This window comes from Urocampus carinirostris, chromosome 5 (genome assembly GCF_059441175.1).
Source record: "Urocampus carinirostris isolate Australia breed hairy pipefish chromosome 5, RoL_Ucar_1.0, whole genome shotgun sequence".
In the NCBI taxonomy this organism is placed as follows: Eukaryota; Metazoa; Chordata; class Actinopteri; order Syngnathiformes; family Syngnathidae; genus Urocampus; species Urocampus carinirostris.
The window spans coordinates 17,444,840-17,458,954 of NC_142353.1; the positions used below are offsets into that span (position 1 = coordinate 17,444,840).

The window sequence follows — 14,115 nt, forward strand, 5'->3', positions numbered from 1 at the left end:
AATCCCCTTTATTATCATTGTATTGCTACAACAAATTACAGTTGCACTCCAGTTGGCAAAATATATCTTTTAAAGACTAATAAATAGAAAAATAGAAAGAATTCACATTTAAAATGAAAACAATACACAACTGGGATATTGCACTTAAAACCAAGGTATTGCACTTAGAACCGGGACATTGCACTTTAAGTCTGTGTTTCACGACTGCAACTTAGTGTGTTGATAGCTTTGGGGAAGTAACTATCCCTCAGTCTGTTCATTCGGGCTTTTTGAGATCTGAACCGTCGGACCGATAGAAGCAGTACGAAAAGACTGTTGCTGGGGTGTTATGAGTCTTTCAGGATGTTTTAAGCTTTGCTGAAGTAGCAAGCACTTGTAATGTCCTCCAGGCTAGGCAGGGGGCAGCTGGAGATCTTTTGGGCTGTGTTTATAATCCTCTGTTGGGCTTTCATGTTTGCTGCAGAGCATCATGCGCACCACGCTGTGACGCAGTATGTTCGGATGTTCTCTGAGGTGGCGCTATAGAATTCCACCAGCAGCTTCTCCTTCAGGTAGTTCCATCTGAGTACTCTCAAGAAGTGGAATCGCTGCTAGGCCTTGCCTATCAGGAGAGGTATTCAGTGATCTGCACGCCCAGGAATCGGATGGAATGGAATGGACCCATTTTAAGCCGTCCCTGTTGATGTGAAGCAGAGCTGGTTCTCCTCTGCTCTTCTGATACTCCGGGATTATTTTCTTCATTTTTATGGTGTTCAGTGGAGGTTGTTCACTGAGCTCCATGGTGTCAATCTTTTGACCTCATCCTTGTAGTCTGAATTTATCTTAGATGTGCTGAGCGTGATAGTGGAGGAACGGTAATTTCTCAGCTCGACGGAATGTGGAAAATCTGCTAAGAAGTCCTTTATCCACAGACAGTTGGGTGTGGAGAGGCCCATGTGCAGCCGTTTTTGCCCAGGATCCTTTAGTGATGTTGTAAAAGGCCGATCTGAAGTCCAAGAATAGCAGCCGCACGTAGCACCCTCGGTGCTCCAGGTGACTCGCCACAAAGTAGAGTGCTGTGGTGATGGCGTCCACCGTTGATCTATTTGTTTTGTAGGCAAACTGGTGGGGATCAGGAGTGGGTGGCAGACCGGCCCTGATAAGTTGCAGACTAGTCTCCTGAAGCACTTCAAAATAAAAGGCGTAAGGGCCTGTTATCGTTGAGGCTGTCTTTTTGGGAACCGGGATGATTGTGGAAGTTTTGAGGCATAAGAAAATGGTGCCTTGTGGTTGTGTTGGTTAAAGAGTTTTGTAAATACTCTAGTATTACTGGGCACTCTATCGGATCTTCCACCTTCCTGGGGTTTACTGTCCTCAGCACCTGTCTCACTTCATGCTCCTGAAGCATCAGGGTGCCCGTGCTGGAGGGGGTTGATGTAGGTGCAACTGCAGAGGCCTGTCTGCCTCAAAGAAGTGATTTAATTCCTCTGCCAGTGAGGCTTCATTCTTCAGGCTTCAGTAAACCATAATGGTGTAACAAACAAAACTAAGGTGCACCTGGTGAGGCTGTGCTTCACCTACCTCCTAACTGCAGGTCACTGTACCTTTGTCACAACTGGTGCAGTCTTGAGGGCCTTGGTCAGTGCACTCGTGACAGGTGTGGTGGCAGCGATGACATTCTCTGGCCATGGCGTAGCGCCCCCTCTGGCAACGGATCACGCAAGCCCCTTCGTCGAAAAACCTATATCGGGAACAATACAGGAAGATAAAGGAGCTGTAGAGAATTCTTTTTTTTTTTTTACTCGCTGCTGCCATCTCCTGGCTTTGTGTCATCATTGGAGCCTCTGTCAAGTCCTTTAGTTGCGCGTGCAAGTAAGTGCATTTCTTAAATGGACTCTTTTGTCATCATTTCAGGATGGTGTTTGGACTGTACTTGAAACTTTCACCTCAAAGACGGGCATGAAGACACTCTGTATTCCATTTTTGACTTTTTGAGGACACCTCAAATGACACATCCCACCTTCACTAACAGTAAAAAATGAGCTCAATTCTATTTTAGAACAAAAGTGGATTTCATAAAAAAGAAAATTGTTTTTCATCTTCAGAATTGTATCCCTTGTGAGTGTCATTCTGTGAGCTGTGGCCAACAGCTGCTCCAATGTCTTTCCCTTCTTGATTTCTTCTTCTCCCACAGTTAAGTGAATAAATGAATAAATTCAGAGTTATCGCCAAATACAAGAGCTTAGGCTGGAATTTATAACTATTTTACTTGCTGCTGTCATCTCCTGGCGTTGTGTGTCATTGCAGCTTCTGTCAAGCTCCTTATGTTTTGCATGCAGGTACGTGCATTCTTTATATGCGTTCGTATAAACTCTTCTAATTTAATCTTTTTGGGATTTTGAGTGGGTGTTTGGACTGTATTCGAACAAGCCTTTCCTTGCTTTCACCATTTTCATGATACAGAAAAACAACACATGGGTACAAGCATGAAGTCACTCTCCAGCCCCCCCACGCCCTCATTTCTCCTATCTAAGGTGTTCCCCTAAAAAGTAAAAGCAGACAGCCACAGTGAAAGGAAAATTATAAGGGCTCTTTGAACCCATTTGAGTATTGTTAAATATAAAAAATATTCCATTTAAAATTTTTAGGGACACCTCAAAGGACACACCCCACTTAAAACTTCCTACGACCCGAGCTTCTTGTTTAATGTGCATTTATGTCCACGCATGTGGACGCCAGGTCTTGGGTTAAGGACAAACATTGCTAAATCTGACTTTTGAGATCCGTACAGCAAGAAACAGTCTAACATTCCTGCAGCGTGTCCTCAAAAAGCCCAATGATATTTTTTGTAGCTCAAACTATTCAAGGTGTACCGGCGGTGGTCTCACTCACCGAGTGGGAGGGCAGCTTGTGCAGTCCTGACTCTCGGGCCCTGAGCACTCCTGACAGGTGATGTCACATAGGCGACATTTGTCATGTCTGCCCATGTACTGGCCTGCAAAGTAGATACCAAACTACATCAAGAAGCCTTCATCATTCACCAAGGTTATTTGAGCCCGATTGAAAAACATCCTAGTAAAATTTCTTAAAGTTAACTAGTAAAACCTTTTTAATGGTTATGTAAAATAATACATTTGGAAAAAAGAACTATACTGACCGCAATTAGCTTGAATAACAACAAAAGCAACTTTTACTTTGGAGGCCACTGTTAATTTAAATATCGGTCTCAATATATTTATCATGGTGTCATCAAGTTTATTGAAAATCCCATTTTTGTTTAGAATTTAAGGAAATTTGACCTTTGTTAATCATTGTCTTATGAAATTTGTAGACGAGAATTGACATTTCCTGAAAAGAGGTGGGAAGTATGTGAGGGAATTTCAGTTGGTATCAGGGTTCGTACACCGTTTTGATAGCCAAAATCAAGGACTTTTGAAGCACTTTCGAGGCCAATAAAAAGAAGAAATCCACCGCTGATCAAGGGAACGTTTTCATTGTTGGCTTTGATGACGAAGTTAAAGTCACTATCTTGTGGCAGGCACATACTTTGTGCTATTTTGCGCTGTTCCTATTTATGATCTTTTTGTGTCAACAGGCTGCTATAAAATGACGTGAATTCTGCCATTCTGCGATAACAAAGCACGCGCAGCCTCAATATGTCACTCTTGTTTACAAAAAAGGAAAGGGGTATTTAGGTTCTGGGTAATAATGGAGTTTGGTACAGAAGACGAAAAAAAGAAAGACAGTGCTGCAAATATAGAAATCAGCAAAATGAGCCAAATTTGAACTCATTTTAATGATATTGATTGTTCCGAAACAGAGTGCATTCAATCTGTTGATCTTTTGCTTTAGTTTGACTTATTTTAATTTATTATTTTTTGCATGTTTTTCATAAGATCTGTGTACATTTGTTTGAATAAAATTATAAATGTTTGTTTGGGGGTGGGGCGGGGGCATTTGATCATTTATTTAAAGCACTGAAGAGTTAATATGTTTATATATTAATATTATAATAACAGATTATATGTTTCATGTTTTATTGTTTTGAATCTTCAGGTATTTTGTGCAGTTGTTTGCCTTTAAATGTATTCAGTGTGCAAAAATCTAAAATTGTTTTGTATTTTACAAAAGATGTGGTGGATCTGATAATATTTTAAATTATATTTCATATGTTCTTCAGGGATCCCCGGCATAAAATATGAAATCAATAATCGCTAAATGATTTGGTGCGCAACGTTTTATTATTATAGAAAAGTTTTCACAAAAGAAAAGAAAAAAAGAAAAAAGAAAGAGAGAAAAAAATCCAAGGAGCTGTTAGAGAGACAAAAGAGCCGTTTTTCTCTATGTGCGGAGTCGAAAAGAGTCGGAATTCCAATAATTAGTCTGATAAACCTGTCTTCTTGGATACAACATTAGGGGGCAGTAATGCTTCGCATGACAACTCAATAAGGAGGAAAGCCACCATTAGCGCTTGTTCTTTTTTACTGATTTTATTTGTATTAATTTAAAAGTGTGGTCTATCAAGTCAAACTGCCAAAAGTACTGCAATGGAAATACTGGCAAACAATTTCAAGGGTTTCACCCAAAATTAAAGCATTTTCCTGACCTTGAAAACAACATTAAAATTCAAGCATTTTCAAGGATATCAAGCACCTGTGTAAAAGAGACAACTTGCTTTGGAACGGCATTCACCAATTCGTTGAAATCCGATTTGGATGGATTGATACCACATTTGCATCTTTTTAGAACAAAATTTAACATCCCACTATTATCGTCCATTAGGTGTGATAATGACCCAAAAACTATTAAAGTAACTATTTATTGTAAAAATATACGATTTAGAATCATATTAATAAATAAAGGTTAGATCAGCTTAAGAAAATCCAACATGGCCTTACTCGGGGGTATTAAAGCCCGATCCAACCCTAGCCCGACCTATTAACTTGATTTGAGGGACCGAGCCAGAAACAAATCCAAATTTTGGTATTTAATTTGTGAGGACTCTTGGTGAAGGGATTTTCTCTTGCTGACTTTTCCTTGTTATCCACCGGTCATTGTCTTTTTATTTTTTTTAATTTTTGTGGATCATTTGCACAATGGATTTCATATCCCTCTGACGCCGCCAAGCATGCTGACCCATCGATTGTCCGGAGGCGGGCTCGTTGGCATGGGAGGGGGACAAAATCCATTGTGTGGAGCCCTCACAAGGAAAAAGAAAGGAATAAGGACAGGCGGCTAATTTAATAATTGCAAAATAAAAAGTTAAGAGTGAGAACCTTGGCCCAAACCTGCACGTAATGATTCATACTCGACCCGACGCAAATTTAGGGTCAGGCTCGGGCTTAAAATCTTACCCTTATTAACGAGTCACATTGTGGTCGTGGTTTTTTAACGAGGTGTCACCTAAATATTAACAACATACAATAGCAGCAGATTAAACCATCATCATTTGACATCACTGTCAAGCGACCTTCACGGTGTCAGGCACCAGGAACAGAGACGGGAACCCAATTGCGTTAGTTTCTTAGTTTTATTGAGAAAGGAGACGTAAGCTGGCACCCACGATCCAGTGATCGTTGATTGTGGGGAGCAGGTCGCTCGGGACGCGGAAGTGGCACTTCTCTGGCGAGCGATAGCGGTGTCGAAGAGGGAAAAGCAGGTCGGGTTGTCGGGGCGCAGGAGCAGAGACGTGATCAAACGGAAACAGGTCGAAGCCGGGAAACGTACAGGAGTCAAAAAACAGGGAGTCAGGTTCGGAAGGCTTGCCTTAGCGGGAGCTGAAGGTTCGCAACGATCGGATGCCGGTAACAGGGAGCCGGAGGGTTTAAAAAGTGGCAAGGAGCCAAACAGCGACCAGGGTCGCCGGTGCCACTGGGGCAGCCGCATGCGCCCCGAATCAGTAATCATGACACACGGTTCTCTCTTAATAGCGCATATCTCAGTGCTACTTGGAAATAACGTTTTGGCCTAAGATATAAAGCTATAGTAAAAAATGGAAAAAAATCATGTAGAAATAATCTTCACAGTAAACCTGTCAATTAGGGGTGCAATACATCTAACTTTAAATGCATTGTGTAACGTATTTCACTTTTTGTAAGTAATATAACAACAAGTAAGGAAATAATAAGGTTGCACTCTTACTCAGCAGTTGTGTTTACATTGTGGTAAGTTTTAAAAATAATACATTTTTGTGTTTTTATTGATACATTAGCCGCTATTTTGGAGCTTGTAGGGAATAATAAAAACATTTGTCATATTAGTAGAACAGCTTTTTTCCATCTTCGCAACATTGCTAAAATTCGCCCTATGCTGTCTCAGTCAGATGCGGAGATTATAATTCATGCGTTTGTTACCTCCCGTCTCGATTACTGTAATGCACTACTCTCCGGTCTCCCGAAGTCGTAAATCAAGAGCCTTCAGCTGGTACAAAATGCTGAAGCGAGGCTTTTAACTAAGTCAAGAAAGTTTGATCACATTACGCTGATTTTAGCTAATCTGCATTGGTTCCCTGTTAGTTTAAGATGTGATTTTCGATTTGCAACTTCAGTGGAATTGTTTAAATCTAATCTTAAAACACACTTCTATTCTATAGCTTATGAATGACCTCTATTTCCTGTTGACAAGATCTGTGTATTATTTGCCGTCATGTAGGTTTAAGATCATGGGGTGGTGTCATAATAGTCTGTGGTCTGCAATAATCTGTGGTCTGTGCAGCCCTTTGAGACTCTTTGTGATTAAAGGCTATACAAATAAACATGACTTGACTCATGAAAAAAAAATCTAATTTGGACAATGAAAAGAAAAAAAGTAAGACTAAAATACCAAAACCACCTTAAAAAGTTCAACTCTAAGAAATCAGGCATACAAATGGGTCAGGGCTCAAAATGGTGAGTACAATGTGGAGGAAATACAATTTTCACCGCTATAAAATGTTGTTTCACGTTGTCTCAGTAAGCATAGAAAGTGAAAATGTTGTTGAATACATGTGGCCATGATTCATTTATTGAAAACTATAAACACAATAACAACATCAAATTTACTATGTGTTTACTTCGTGTCATTCAATGTCCGATGAGTCATCAGATACACCAAAGAGAAGTTTCCCTCATCACTCTTTTTTTGCGTTATCTTCCAGGATGACAGTTTTCTTACATTCGTCTCTGGTACATTGCTTAAAAATAGTGTGAGAATGAGATGAAATCGAATGTGTGTGACACACCAATAAATACAGTTCTGCCCTGGCCAACTACACAGATTCAAACGCACCTCAAACGCTTCACTCACTCAGGGAAATCTCTCAATGCCCCCCTTGAAACCTTTTCTCCCAGGATCTATAAAATTCACATAGGTCACCCTTTTTTACTTCAAAACGTTGAATTACTCCTAAAGGTGAGAGATTTTAATGCCTGAGAAATGAAATAGTGTTGGAATATCATGGTAAGTTTTTAAAATCCCCTATCTCACACACATCTTACTTCCACTTGAGTGATGCCCTGCAGTGCTTTGGTGTTAAAGCTTCTCACCTCTTGTAGTTCACCTCTTTATTCTCAATGACAGCCATTTTTTTTCCTCTCCCCAAGGTTTTTGCTTGAACATTTCAAAGGTCCAAAAATAGACGCACACAAAATGTTTTGCATTCCGCAACATTTAACCATAACAACTTTGAATAGTGGTCAAGGTGACAGAGAAATGCCGCACTTAAAAAAAATTAAAATAAAATGCCATTTTGGGACATAATATGCAGCTGATGTCTTCTGTAAAACATTATCTGACACTGGAATTATTTTAACAAAACCTACAATCCTCGTTTGGACGGAGCATAACCCATAGCTGGGTTATGATCCAGGGATTTGGGTTCCACTTAAATGTATTACCAAATACTTAAACTGGAAAAATGTGAAGAAATATTTTTTTTTTCCATAAAAACTTAAATGTATTTCATTGATATCTTCAAAAATTTTTTACTAAACACACAAATGAAAAGCTACAAAGGAGGCAAAGGCAAAAAAATGAACGCATGCTGTAACAGCAGCAGGTAAACATACCCAACTCAGTATTGGCTGTCACTCACAACTCAAACAATACAGCTACAAGGCCCCCAACGACAGGATAAGCAAAGTACCATTTTCTCCAAACAAAAATGAGTGGTATGCAGTCGCTGTTGACTACAATTGCTGTCTGTTGTAGAGCTGCCTCATGTTATGTTAATGGGATTTGCCATGTTCCATTCAGCGAGATTGGTCAACTTTTAGATGCCATTTCTCAAGTCCCTAAGTGCGTGAAAAATTTTGCAACATATTAGAATTCAATACCATTTTTATTCGGTCCCCTTTGTCCAGTCACTGCTTTTGCAGCAGAGCGTGCGCCAAATGACCTCTTTACACCGCCTGGTATTCCCAAGCATTCCCCCATCCAAGTACTAACCAGGTCTGATTGAGATTGGGCATTCTCACAGTGGTATGGCAGTAAACAAGTTATTATTTAGATGTGTTCTGTGCTTCATTGGAAAAAAAACAACTGTTTGAGAACACCTTTTAAGTTTTTCAAAGCAAATACAGAGTGAAGCCTCAACAGAAATTCAAAAACAAGGCAACAAAAAAACAGGAATTGAGTAAACATTTTAATAAGAGAAAAAAGACTCCGTTACAATAATGCTGCTGATGTCTCAGGTACACAAAATCAAATTTCATATGAGGATTATGCGTGTACACGTTTTGTGTACCCGTAATCATCAACTTTATGTGAAACAAAGCCAACATGGGATTCATCAGTCTTTATTACAAATCAACTCACACATAAAACAGGACAATCTAATACTGTAAACATGCACTGATGCAGTCTCTCATTCCATCTTTTTTTCTCTCACACATTCACACAAAATTAGATTGTTTTATTCAGTTCTTTTGTCGGACGCCAACCAGCATATCAGTCAGGAACGTCCACAAGCCATCGGGCTACGTAATTACATGTTGTGACCACTACCAATTCAATTTTGGACTCATAGAAATGCCATTCTCATAATTTTTGGGTCACCGGAAAAGAAAGTAAGTGGATGAATCGACCAATTCTTGCCAACAGGGGAAACATTTTGAAAATATTTTAGAACTAACTACGATAGATTCCACAGCCTTTACTGAAAAGGAAAAGCAATCAATCCACCAAGATTGACGCAAGATGTTTCGATAGGGCAGGGGTCAGGAAAGTATGGCTCTCGGGCCACATATGGCTCTTTTTACGAGTACATCTGGCTCCTAGATGAAATGAGGGGGTTTTGGGGTTTTTAAGGGTTATTGATCTATCTTCGTTATTCATTATCCATTATCGGTCAGTTCATAATACGCTACAAAGCCTAGGAGCCGGGACACTTACTCTCAGCCAAAAGGCCAAGCTAAGGTCCTAGCCCTAAAGCCTTGCTGCGATCATTGCGAATGCACCGTTCCCGGAGGTACTGCAATACCGGGCCGATGCGTGGAGTGGACAGAGCACGCTCATATTCCATCTCCGAAATGCAAAAATCAAAGAGGCCAAGCTAAGGACCTAGCATCAAAAGGCCAAGCAAGGCCAAGAAGGCCAAGCTAAGGACCTAGCATCAAGGCCAAATCCTCATGGCTTAATGGCAGGGAGCCGACAATAGTAATCTTTCGGTATGCAAAGCCGAAGCATCACACAAATCCAACTGTTTGGTCCAAAGTATATGGGGCAAACTACAGTTTACACTTACAGTGTTACACCGTCAGACCAGTTTGGGCAGTACGTCTCTAAGGAATCCTTTAAATGAAAGCCTATTAATCAATCTATGTTCACTGTTAAGACACTTTATAATGAAAACCCACAGAACAAACTGTAAACACTAAAAAATGCCAGGCAAACGCCCAGAACAATTTGATTGGGTGACTGGTAGGGGTGGGCTGATCTCTGCTCTGCACACATAGAGGATTCCCTTAAATGCATCCGTATCTTTATCCTTATCGTTTGGAGTATTTTGAGACATTTTTACAAAATAACTGTCGCACCTTGTTTTAAAACCATTATGTACCACAGAAATTAATGAGAAAATTCACTTTAATGATCAGAAGTAACTGCGAGGGATAGAGAGGCATTTTAAGTGGTATATTTGTTGGTATAGGACGCAGGCTCTGGCATTATTATGATTTTATAGATTTTATCAAACCATCAAACATTACATAATGTAATAAATGAGCTGAAGAATTTGCTTTCATGGCTCTTTGAGTAAAAAATGTTCTTGACCCCTTACCATGACGAAATAAGAATTCAGGGTAAGATCAAATTAAAATTTAAATAAAAAGGAATTTATGAAGAGGATTAGAAAGAAACATCATCTTTTGGGTCTTATCCAAGTTGAAGTTGCTGGGGGAAAAAGCTATGCAAAAAAAGTATAGAATTCCACAGCCAATTTATCAAATTCCTCTGGTGTGATCCTGAGGCATTCCCAGGCCAGCGAGACACCTTTCGAAGGAAAAGTCTAAACCAGATGCCATAGCCACCTTGGCACGAGCAGCAACTAAACTCAGTCCCTGCCTGAGGGCCGAAATTCTAACCCTAAGCCCGGAAACCCTTTGGAGGACACTTATTCGAACCTCTTGGTTCTGGGATCCCAATTGCTGGTTTTCCCTTCTTCACCACAAAGGGTTAAAAGAGAAGACCCAAGAAATTTATAGTGAAGCTGTACCCATTTTAAATTATCAAGTCAAAATTCCCGAATATTGTTGTATTAAATGAGAACTTACAAGTCAAAACATGGGCTTTTCTATTTAAAGAATACCCAGCTGTTAATATATATCACTGGGGGAAGCCATTTTTTGTCAAGGGCTTTTGCTAATAAACAATCATGGCTTTGCTTCAAAAAGTGGGTAAATCCTAATTGGTATTGGGCCTATTCGAAGACCAATTTCCGAGGAAATACAGCAAAATCTAAAGTGCATTCTCGTAAAAATTGAAAAGGCCGCACAATCCAATTGTATGAAGTGACTTGTAAGTGAACGTGTCCACCATACCTCTGTGCCAAAACCAAATTATGTGCAGTAAGATAAACTAAAAAACATTTCTAGACCAGAGCAACCAATAGAAATATTCAGGAAAGTGTTGAGCAACGTCTTACTGAAAAATCTCAATTTGTGTGGGTGTCTACTTGTACTCATGCTAGAAAAAAATGCTTTATATTTATTAATGTTCAATTTTAATTAATTACCCCTTAAAATTCCACAATTAACATGGAAATTTTTCAAGTAGAAAGATGGGGAAAAAAAAAAAAAAAAAAAAAACCCCACACACACACTCTTTAAACGACAATAATTTGCCAGAATTTGTTTTAGCCCCAAAAAAATACATTTGAGAAACATTACTGACAATCATATAATTTGTTTTTCAAAACATTTTTGGGGCAATAACGGCCTTACTGTTTACAGAATTCTCATGCTACGATGGGATTACCAAAATCTAAGGAATTTGCAGAAAACACTAACAAAAAAATACTGAATTCAAAATGATATCAAATGTGATAACGGCCTTACACTATGTCAGTACGACCATTATCACATACTTGGTATGTCTGTAGTTAAGGCCATAAGTGTATGTTAACAGTTAAATGATAGGTGATTAATAATTTAGAATATTAATAGCGACCCCTCGCTACTAACCACTTCAGTTATCGCTGGTTCACTGGGTTTTTAGAATTGTCTTTATTATCCTTGATATCGGCGTTTCGTGCATTGTGTTCAGATCAGACAGCACAAAACAAATGCTGTCACGGGGCGGAGTGAGGATGGATTGTGTGCGTTGGCCAGTGTATGCTGTCAGTCAAACAGCAGGGCTGGTGCACAAGTCAATGCGCCCATACCCTCCCAAAAGAAACGGCGGAGCACGGCTACAGCTGAGCTATTATTTCAGCTGCTCATTTCGTTGAAAATAAATTCATCAATTAAATTGGAGTCTGAGAAAAGTCGGAAAAGCGCGATGAAACGGTGATTACCAACGGGTGCTCTGTAGATTGTTATCGAGTCCGGAAAGCGACTGAGGCAGCGTAGGTAGAGAAGGCAAGCGAGGCTGCAAGTACAGCCAATGGCTACCGCTAAGCTACCACCACTCTTAGGCCACCTATGCGGATCCTGTATTTCACCAACGGCAGATTCATTACCTATGAAATGGATGGCCTGGTGCTACAACTTGTGGGAAACCACTACATCCGTGACTCTTGCAACTGCATTTCGGTTTTATGTGTTTTTATTTCTAAATCTATGGTTGTTATTGTGTTACAAATTAATACTCTCAGTCGGGAAGGATGTCATCTCGAGGTAAATTTGACCCTTTGAGGCTTTAATGCGGGGGTGGGGCTACTTCGTGGATTTTCACTTTTCGTTGGCGTTCTGGTCCCCATTAACCGCGGTAACCGAAGGATTACTGTAATCCCGATGTCGAAAAGTTAATAAAATAATCGTACCTCCCATGCATAAGATGAACAAAAAATAATAATAAAAATAAAAATCAGCGGGGCTATTTTCCTAATCGTATAACGATTGAGCTGGTTTGCTGCTGGAAATGGAAATATGCGATAACAGCTATTGAAATGAGCTTCAAGTAATTCCACTCTGGAAGGGAACCAAGAGACCATGAAAATGATAAACTTCCATCAGGGGTGTTCTGTTTAATGTAGTACAATGCCCACCAATAAGACACTCATGGAGAAACTGACTTTGTTCGTACCGTCTCATTTGTAATTCGTCTTGTCTACTGGGCGTACGTTTTTTCTCTTTCATGAGCTCTGATGGACAACATTTTCACATTGTTACCTCACTTTGTCGTTTTTCTTTTACATATGACAATGTATTTACAGAAGCTCCTCTGGTTCCTTTATGTTCATCATGAATATTAACACTGGAAAAAAAATGGCTAAAAATGCACACAGTTGATTACAAAGATTCACAGATTTTAGCGATGCACGCTACACTGGCAAAAAAAAAAACACAATTATTTTGGCATTGATGCTTTGGTCACAAAATACTGACACTTTTTGTTGTTGAGGAAATCCCAGTCATTGTACACCCCGACCATTCGAGTACACAGCAAAAAAAAAAAAACATCACACACAAAAAAAAAAAAAGGTAGGTGTGTTGTAGTCCCGTTTTTGCACCTCCTCCCATGCAGTCCCTTTAAGAGGCACAAATTGCTTTATAAATTATGTGACTGTGAATGAGTGAGGCGGCCGTGTGTTGGAGAGTGGACCCATTAGCCCTTTTGCGAACAGGTTCTGCAGCACAGCTGCTGAAGAACTTTCCTCTGGCAGAGATTGTTCTTTTTAACCAGCACGCAGAAACTGCCTTCCGCCCATGATTCTTCATTTGCTTTCCACAGACCAGGAAGAAAGAAAAAAAAGGATACAAACACACATAACAAATACACGGACACACCACAACAAAACACACGTGATGTGTGTGATTGGTCAGGAGAGGGGAAGTTGAAGTCCAGTGGAGTGATTGGATCCATGCCAGGAGAAATCAGAGGAGAGATTTGAGAAGGGGAGAGAAGAAAAGAAAAGTCACACCATTAGAAAAATGACAAAATTTGGCATCAAAGCATCAAATACTTAAAAGATCATCAAAAGAGCAGCCATTGAAAATGTTGGTCTCAAATCAGATGTTCCTATATGATGACTACTAGCGGTCACAATAAATATGAAACAGAGTTATAAATTTAGCAACATGTTTTGGTCAAACAACAGAGTGGAAATTCAATCGTAAAAAGATTTTGCCTCCCCCAAAAAGGTAGAACGTGGCAGGGCATCAAAGCATGAAAGGAAACAGAGAAAAGTGACATTTTGATTCCATCAAGCAGTAAAGTAGCCTACAGTGTACTTAGTTTAAGTTTGGTAAAGCCAGCTTTGCGTTTCCAACTTTCATGTTGCCCGAAAGAGTTTTTTGACTGTGAAAAGAGTAAAGTAATTTGAACGGTGAGTAATAAAAACATAGATAAAAGTAGAAGGAAATGGTAAAATAACAATTGAGGTTTGTAAAGTCACTCCAACTTGCCAAGATGCTATCACACAATAGGATGGAAAAGTGTTTGTTTGAGAACACTGACTGTAAGTTCCCTGTATTCCAAATGTGACTTTTGGGGGGGTGT

General features: G+C 39.7%; 1 protein-coding gene and 1 pseudogene across 2 annotated transcripts in view; both read right to left on the reverse strand.

Moving 5' to 3' along the window:
- pcsk5b (proprotein convertase subtilisin/kexin type 5b) overlaps nt 1-14,115 on the reverse strand; it is a 101,009-nt gene that overhangs the window by 25,942 nt on the left and 60,952 nt on the right. The window contains exons 21-22 of one of the 2 annotated variants that reach the window (XM_088336024.1): nt 2,872-2,974; nt 1,584-1,720 (exon numbers count right to left, since the gene is read on the reverse strand). In XM_088336024.1, coding sequence (XP_088192150.1) covers nt 1,584-1,720; nt 2,872-2,974 — 240 coding nt within the window. Of the gene's footprint in view, nt 1-1,583; nt 1,721-2,871; nt 2,975-8,578; nt 13,338-14,115 lie in introns of those variants that run through there. The other variant, XM_088336025.1, reaches the window with a different exon arrangement.
- Nucleotides 9,403-9,562, reverse strand: LOC148365640 (U2 spliceosomal RNA; annotated as a pseudogene).